At 47.0% G+C, this 8,960-nt stretch overlaps 1 protein-coding gene across 1 annotated transcript in view; it reads right to left on the bottom strand.

Annotated features, from left to right (window-relative positions):
* Window positions 1-8,960, bottom strand: part of zdhhc17 (zinc finger DHHC-type palmitoyltransferase 17) — a 128,338-nt gene that overhangs the window by 116,434 nt on the left and 2,944 nt on the right. Inside the window, exon 2 of the mRNA XM_043708813.1 lies at window positions 8,060-8,064. Coding sequence (XP_043564748.1) covers window positions 8,060-8,064 — 5 coding nt within the window. The remainder of the gene's footprint in view (window positions 1-8,059; window positions 8,065-8,960) is intronic.

Below are 8,960 nucleotides of genomic sequence, written 5' to 3'. Positions count from 1 at the left end.
CAGGTCTGGCAGAGTAGTAATCCCAGGATTGTTACCAGTGCCACAAGCTGGTGAGGCTGGGAACAGAGAGCACGAGCAGCTGAACATATGGCTGCAGGGCTGGTGTAGGAGGGAGGGCTTCAGATATGTGGATCATTGGGATACCTTCTGGAGAAGGTGGGACCTGTACAAGGAGGATGGGTTGCACCTGAACTGGAGGGGCACCAATATCCTGAGCGGGAGGTTTGCTAAAGCTCCTGGGAAGGGTTTAAACGAGATTGGGGGTGGGGGGGTGGGAATCGGAGCTACTGATCAGAGGATGGGGTAGCTGGTGAACAGGCAGATACAGCGTGCAGTAAGTCTGTGAGGAAGGATAGACAGGTGATAGCGCAAAGTTGCAGTCAGTGTGATGGGTTGACGTGTCTATTTTAACACAAGTGGTGTCAGGAACAAGGGTGATGAACTTAGAGCATGGATCAGTACTTGGAGTTACGATGTTGTGGCCATTACAGAGACTTGGATATCACAGGAACAGGAATGATTGTTGGATGTTCTGGGGTTGAGATGTTTCAGAAGGAATAGGGAGGGAGATAAAAGAGGTGGAGGAGTGGCATTGCTAATCAGGGATGGTATCACAGCTGCAGAAAGGGAGGTCGTCGAAGAAGGTTTGTTTACAGAGTCAGTATGGGTGGAAGGCAGAAATAGGAAAGGAGCAGTCGCTTTATTGGGAGTTTTCTACAGACTCTGATATGCACAAACAGGTTGATGTTAAGAAGGAGAATGTGCTGGAAATGCTGAAAAACATAAGGATAGATCAGTCCCCTGGGCCAGAAGGGATATACCCGAGGTTACTACTGGGATATATACTGCGCCTTTGGTGATGATCTTTGCATCCTCACTGTCCACTGGAGTAGTTCCAGATATTTGGAGGGTGGCAAGTGTTATTCCCTTGTTCAAGAAAGGGAATAGGGATAGTCCCAGGAATTACAGACCAGTCAGTCTTAGATCAGTGGTGGGCAGATTATTGGAGAGGATTCTGAGAGACAGGATTTATGATTATTTGGAAAAGCATAGTTAGATTAGAGGTAGTCAGTGTGGCTTTGTGAGGGGCAGGTCATGCCTCACAAGCCTTATTGACTTCCTTGAGAATGTGACAAAACACATTGAAGGAAACTTTAACAACATCAAAGTGGAGTTAGCTGAAATTGGATATTAGATTGGCAGTGGCACATTTAAGGGGGATCTTCCAGAATATACTGTACCTACTTTAATTCTGAGGGAAGGACCCACCTTCAGTGGTTAACTAAGAAGTTAAGAAAGCATCTAACCTCAGTTAGTCAGATGACTGGACAGATTATGAAGGACCGCTGAGAATGACTACAAGATTAATTAATTAGGAGAAAAATTAAGATGAGAGGAAACTAGATGTTCAAAGTTTGTGAGAAGATTTGTAGCTCGGGTGCTCGTTGCTGTGGTTCTGTTTGCCGAGCTGGAAGTTTTTGTTGCAAACGTTTCGTCCCCTGTCTCGGTGACATCCTCAGTGCTTGGGAGCCTCCTGTGCAGCGCTTCTGTGGTATTTCCTCCAGCATTTATAGTGGCCTGTCCCTGCCGCTTCCGGTTGTCAGCTGTCAGCTGTCCGCTGTAGTGATTACAGACGCGCACAACAGACTTCACAAATACAGACAAGAAATTGCGCGCCAAAAGTCGTTATTTTCAAAAACCACTAATCAGGAATGGACCCAGACCATAGAACGGGCTGTCACTATAGGACAGAACAGGACCACACACCACAAAAAAACGGCACTAAAAGAAAAAAATGGCCAAACTAACACACAACAAAGAAGACACCACAACACATATCTGGGTTAAAGACCTCTCCCACAGACAGCTCACAGACACGGAAAGAACAATACTGGCCAAGGGACTCAACTACAACCACAGGGACGCCAAGACAGCAGACTTCCTAGCAGCACTAGGATGCACACTCAGGAACAATGAACTGACAGAAGAGACACAACAAACAGTGAGGCAAAGTAGTCCTTCGTTCTCTCACCAGAACGAAGGACCCGATACCCAGCATGAGCAAAACTAACATAGTGTACAAAATCCCATGCAAGGACTGCACAAAACAATACATAGGACAAACAGGAAGACAGCTAACAGTCCGCATCCATGAACACCAACTAGCCACGAAACGACATGACCAGCTATCCTTAGTAGCCACACACGCAGACAACAAGCAACATGAATGTGACTGGGACAACACTACCATTATAGGGCAAGCCAAACAAAGAACAGCCAGGGAATTCCTAGAAGCATGGCACTCATCCACAAACTCCATCAACAAACACATCGACCTGGACCCAATCTACTGGCCACTAAAGCGGTCAGCTGAAACTGACAACCGGAAGCGGCAGGGACAGGCCACTATAAATGCCGGAGGAAACACCACAGAAGCGCTTCACAGGAGGTTCCCAAGCACTGAGGATGTCACCTAGACAGGGACGAAACGTTTGCAACAAAAACTTCCAGCTCGGCGAACAGAACCACAGCAGGAAACTAGAGCATAGAACAGTGGGAATAACATTTGCCACCCTCCAATCCACATCTGGATCATCTAGAAAGGAATAAGTGTTTAGGGATAGTCAATACAGTTTTGTGAAGGATAGGTCGTGCCCCACAAACCTGATTGAGTTCTTTGAGATGGTGACCATACAGGTCTATAAGGGTAAAGTGGTGTACATGGTGTATATGGATTTCAGTAAGTAATTTGATATGGTTTGCCAAGGTAGACTATTGCTCAAAATACGGAGTTTCGGGATTGAGGTTGATTTAGCGTTTTGGATCAGACATTGGCGAGGTGAAAGAAGACAGAGAGTGGGGGTTGATGGGAAATGTTCCTCCTGGAGTTCAGTTGCTAGTGGTGTGCCGCAAGGATCTGTTTTGGGGCCACTGCTGCTTGTCATTTTTATAAATGAGCTGGATGAGGGCAGAGGATGGGTTAGTAAATTTGCGGATGACACTAAGATCGGTGGAGTTGTGGATAGTGCTGAAGGATCTTGTAGGTTACAGAGTAACATAGATATACTGCAGAGCTGGGCTGAGAGGTGGCAAATGGAATTTAATGTGGAAAAGTGTGAGGTGATTCACTTTGGAAGGAGCAACAGGAATAAAGAGTACTCGGCTAATGATAATATTCTTGGTAGTGTAGATGAGCAGAGAGATCTCAGTGTCCATGTGCATAAATCCCTGAAAATTGCCACCCATGTTGATATGGTTATTAAGAAGGTATACGGTGTGTTAGCTTTCATTGGTAGAGGGATTGAGTTTTGGAACCATGAGGCCATGCTGCAGCTGTACAAAACTCTGGTGCGGCTGCACTTGGAGCATGGCATGCAGTTCTGGTCATCGCATTATAGGAAGGATGTGGAAGATTTGGAAAGGCTTCAGAGGAGATTTAGTCGGATGTTGCCTGGTATGGAAAGAATGTCTTATGAGCAAAGGCTGAGGGACTTGAAACCTGTTTTCGTTGGAGAGAAGAAGGTTGAGAGGTGACTTAATTGAGGTTGATTGATAATCAGAGGGTTAGATAGTGTGGACAGTGAGAGCCTTTTTCCTCAGATGGTGATGGCTAGTACGAGGAGACGTCGCTTTAAATTGAGGGGTGATGGATTTAGGACAGATGTCAGAGGTAGTTTCTTTACTCAGTAGTAGGGGCGTGGAATGCCCTGCCTGCAACAAGTGTAGACTCGCCAACCTTAAAGGCATTTAAATGGTCATTGGATAGACATATGGATGAGAATGGAATAGTGTAGGTTAGATGGGCTTCAGATTGGTTCCACAGGTTGGCGCAGCATCGAGGGTCGAAGGGCCTGTACTGCACTAATGTTCTACGTTAAACCAGACAACGTTCTGGTAAATTGGTTCTGTATCCTCTGCAATGCCTCCATATCCTTCTGGTAATATGGTGACTGGAAATGTACACAATATTCCAAATGTGGCCTCAGTAAAGTTCTGTACAGCTGCAACATGACTTGCCAGTTTGTATTCTCAGTGCTCTGACTGATGAAGGCTAGCATGTCATATGCCACCTTGACTGGCTATCCACCCCATCAACCTCTGGATACGTCACATCATCCTTTGCCATTTCCGCCACCTACAAACGGGCCCTACCATCAGGGATGTATTTCCCTCCCCATCCCTATCTGTGTTCTGGAGAGACCATTCTCTCTACAACTCTCTTACTAGGTCCACGCAGCCCCCACCAACCCACCCTCCACTCCTGCACTTTCCCCTGCCATTGCAGGAATTGCAAAACCTTCGCCCACGTCTTCCCTCCTCCCCTCACCTCCATCCAAGGCCCCAAAGGATCCTTCCACATCCGTCACAGATTTACCTGTACTTCCACACATGTCTGTTGCCCTTGATGTGATCTCCCTTACACTGGGGCGACAGGACACCAACTTCCCAAACGTTTCAGAGAACATCTCTGAGACACACGCAGTAAACAGCCCACTGTCCTGTGGCTGAACACTTCGACTCCCCCTCCCACTCCGCCAAGGACGTGCAGGTCCTGGGCCTCTTCCATCACCAAACCCTTACCACCCGACGCCTGGAGGAAGAATGCCTCATCTTCTGCCTTGGGACCCTCCAACCACATGGGATCAATTTGGATTTCACCAGTTTCCTCATTTCCCCTTCCACACCTTACCCCAGATCCAACCCTCCAACTCTGCACTGTGTTCAGTAACCTCTCCCTGTCAGTCTTCCTCTCAACTTTACTGGCCTTAATCTCTGACTCCTCCTCAGTCACTTTACTTGCTGACTTACTGCTCTAGTTCCTGGCGACCCACCACTCCCACGCTCATTTAACTCCTCCTGAGTGGCAGTAGCAAGTCTCCCTGTCAGGATATTTGTGCCTCTCCAGTTTAGGTGTAACTTGGTTTTTTTTTGTACAGGTCACACCTGCCCCAGACAACATCCTAATGATCCACATAGCTGCAGCCATCCAGCCCGGCCCCACAGCAGTTCTTTACCCATGGAATTAACCTATTCCTTGCCTCATTGACACATGGAACAGGGAGTAATCCTAAGATCACAAGAAAAGCCAAAGAACTTTGGATGCTGAAAATCAGAAACAAAAACAAATTGCTGGAAAAGCTACCAGGTCAGGCAGCATCTGTAGAGAGAAATTAGAGTTAATGTTTCGGGTCCAGGGACCTTCTGTAAGACTATAATCCTGACATAACCCTCAAGAGTCCTGCCTAACTTCCTACCTAACTCCCTTTGTAAACTTTGTCACTCTTACCCACCATGGCATTAGTACCACAACCATGAATTCTGGCTGCTTGACCTCCCTTTTGAGAATGTCCTGCACCGACTCAGACATCCTTGATCCCGACACCCTCCTGCAGTCTCTTTTGCAGCCACAGACACACCCATCTGTATCCCTGACTATAGAGTCCCTTTTGCTGCTGGCCTACTGCACTTTGACCCTCCCTGCTGTATAACTGAGCCAACTGTGGGACTGCTACTGTCACTATCGTCAACTGACAAAACACCCCCCCTCAACAATCTCCGAACAACGTAGTTGTCAGAGAGGGGCATAGCCACAGTGGACTCCTGCACTGACTGACTGCACCTTCCAGCAGTCACCTGTCTACCTGCCTGAACCTTGGTTGTGACATGTCTCTGTCACTCTTATCCGTGATGCATGCTGTGAGTGTGTCCAAGTGCCATTCCAGTTGACCCATACGGTCTGACAGGAGCTGCAGTTGCACACACTTCCTGCATTTGGAGACACCAGTGTTGGACTGGGGTATACAAAGTTAAAAATCTCACAACACCAGGGGAACTGGGGATTTCAAAACTAGGAGGTATATTTTTAAGAGAAGAAAGATTTAAAAAAGACATGAGGGGCAACTTTCTTACACAGAATGGTTTGTATGGAGAGTAAACTTCCAGAGAAAGTATTGGGGGAGGCTATGGTTACATTTAAAAGACATTTGGGGAAGTACATGAATAAGAAATGTTTGGAGGGCTATGGGCCACACAGGCAGGTGGGACTAGCTTAGTTTGGGATTGTGGTTGGCACAGACAGGTTGGATTCTGGATCAGTGATGCTGGAAGAGCACATCAATTCAGGCAGCATCCGACGAGCAGCAAAATCGACGTTTCGGGCAAATGCCCTTCATCAGGAATAAAGGCAGAGAGCCTGAAGCGTGGAGAGATAAGCTAGAGGAGGGTGAGGGTGGGGAGAAAGTAGCATAGAGTACAATAGGTGAGTGGGGGAGGAGATGAAGGTGATAGGTCAGGGAGGAGAGGGTGGAGTGGATAGGTGGAAAAGGAGCTAGGCAGGTCGGACAAGTCCGGACAAGTCAAGGGGACAGTGCTGAACTGGAAGTTTGTATGGAGGAATGCACAGGTTGGATCTGTGCTGTATGACTAAGTGCCCCAGTCCTAAATCACAGTAACTGTGTGAATTTTCACACCCCTCTGACCATATTTGCTGGCTAACTGTATTTGAAGTAAGTACAGAACTGGAGAAAAGCTGAGCAAAAGAAAATGTGGCAATTTTGGTGGACTGGTGAAATAATTTAAAGAGACATGATGGCTAGTAACGGGAAAATGGAAAGACATTTATCTTTGAGCCAATTAATCTAATGTCATTTCAGTCATTCTCTCTTCAATGAAGCAAGTTCTGTTCCTTTTGAAAGGACTTTGAGGCTGTGTATCGAGTGGGTGGAATGTGGAATTCTCACTCCAGAACAAAACTCCTCGTTTTGAATTTGCCTTTTTCAGTTTTGTCTATGATCATTTTAACTTTGTTCCTTTTGTTCTGACTGCAGTGAGAACCACTGAAGGGCAAGAGTACTCCAGTGAGATGGTGCACTTAGCAGCTGCTTGCAGGTTGCAGTTTGAACAAGAAATGAAGTGAGTATTTGTGGGACTTGCTTCTGACTGCGGTGTTAACTCCCCCCCCAGCATTTTAGACTGAGTTCACTGTCTTAATGCTGGCCCTTGGACTTTGAGCAGCATTCTGTAAAATTATGAGGGGCATGGAGAGGGTAAATAGATAAGGTCTTTTCCCTGGGATGGGGGAGTCCAGAACTAGAGGGCACGGTTTAGGGTGAGAGAGAAAATATTTAAAATGGACCTGGGGGCCAACGTTTTCACGCAGAGGGTGGTACATGTATGGAATGAACCGCCAGAGGAAGTGGTGGAGGCTGGTACAATTACAACATTTAAAAGCCATCTGGCTGGGTATATGAATAGGAAGGGTTTGGAGGGATATGGGCCAAGTGCAAATGGGACTAGATTAATTTAGGATATCTGGTCAGCATGGACAAGTTGGACCAGAGTCTAGATTAGAGTAGTGCTGGAAAAGCACAGCAGGTCAGGCAGCATCCGAGGAGCAGGAAAATCAACGTTTCGGGCAAAAGCCCTTCATCAGGATGGGCTCCTCCTGATGAAGGACTTTTGCCCGAAACGTCGCTTTTCCTGCTCCTCGGATGCCACCTGACCTACTGTGCTTTTCCAGCACCACTCTAATCTAGACTCAGGTTTCCAGCATCTGCAGTCATTGTTTTTACCAAGTTGAACCAAAGGGTCTGTTTCCATCTGTACATCTCTGTGACCCTGTACGAGATTGATGGGGAAAGTTAATTAAATCTAGAATGTTTTGAGCACCTTTGACATAGTTGATACTCCCAAGAATGAACCGAAAAAGAGACTGAACCAAAATTAGGAGATGTTAGGACTGGTGTCCATGAGGTTGGACAAGGTGAGTGTTAAAAGCATTTGAAAGGAGAGTAACAAGTTGGAGGTCTGCAGAGGAAATTCCACAGGTTGGAACCCAGAGAGCTGTACACACGGGTGCTCATGGTGGGGCACAGATGGGAGATTGTCAGAGGCTGGAACTGCAGAGGTTCCAATATCATGCAGGGAGTGTGGCTCCTGAGAAGGTTGGTGGGCGGGGAAGGGTGTGACGTAGGAGAGATTTGAAAATAAAACTGAGGATTATCCAAATGTGGCATTGCTAAAGCATGACTCAAGAATAGTGAGTACAGAGTGATGGGAACAGGACTTGGTGAGCGAGAGGATACAGGAAATGGATTGTAGAAGATGGGAGAGCAGTCAGAGAGTACTGGAATAATGAGGTCTGGAGATGACTTGTGTGAGTGAGGGTTACAGCAGTCGTTTGCTGGGACAGGGATGGAGTTGATGATGTTCCAGATATTCACAGTTATTCTTGCTTAACGAGAAAAGTTTTCTTTTGTCTTTAGAAATTCAGAATCTGACCGAAAACAAGACGATGGTCAACTCCGATCCATTCCTTTGACATCGTACCCACTGTTGGTGACTGGCACGGCTGGTTCTGCCAGCTGTGATGTGAAAACTCTGACACCGAATGGCGCCTCAGTTCCCCAGACTGAATTGTCACTACCAGTCTGCCTGTCTAATGGTGCAGTGGGACAGATAACCCCTGTGTATGGCACTGATGAAGGCTGCTCTTACCTTCTCAAGAACCAGCCAGTTGTGTTGTTGCAGAGTCTGTCAGCTGCCCCTATGTTCATGCTGTACAGAAACAGTGACTCCACGCCTGGACCCAGTGACTCTCAAACCCAGCAACACAAAGAGATTTCTTCATTCTTAACCAGGGACAGCGAGGCTGGCTCATCAACCAGACACTCCAAGAAACGTAGTCCTGTTGAGCAGTGTCTGCTACCTCCTAAACCTTGGAAAGATGGTGGACCAGAGACTAAAAGAGGGAAAATTCTCTCTTGCCTTGAACATGCCTCTGGAAGTCAGCCTTCAATGTTGTGTTTATCATCAATGGACAAGGTATGTGTTTGGTGAGTGTCAGGGTGGGTGTTTGATGGGTGTCAGGGTGGTGTTTTGGTGTGTGTCAGGGTGGGTCACAGGGTGGGTATTTTGGTGGGTGACAGGGTGGGTGTTTGATGGGTGACAGGGTGGGTGTT

This window comes from Chiloscyllium plagiosum, chromosome 19 (assembly GCF_004010195.1).
Source record: "Chiloscyllium plagiosum isolate BGI_BamShark_2017 chromosome 19, ASM401019v2, whole genome shotgun sequence".
NCBI lineage: Eukaryota > Metazoa > Chordata > Chondrichthyes > Orectolobiformes > Hemiscylliidae > Chiloscyllium > Chiloscyllium plagiosum.
This window is presented reverse-complemented; position numbering and strand designations above follow the sequence as displayed.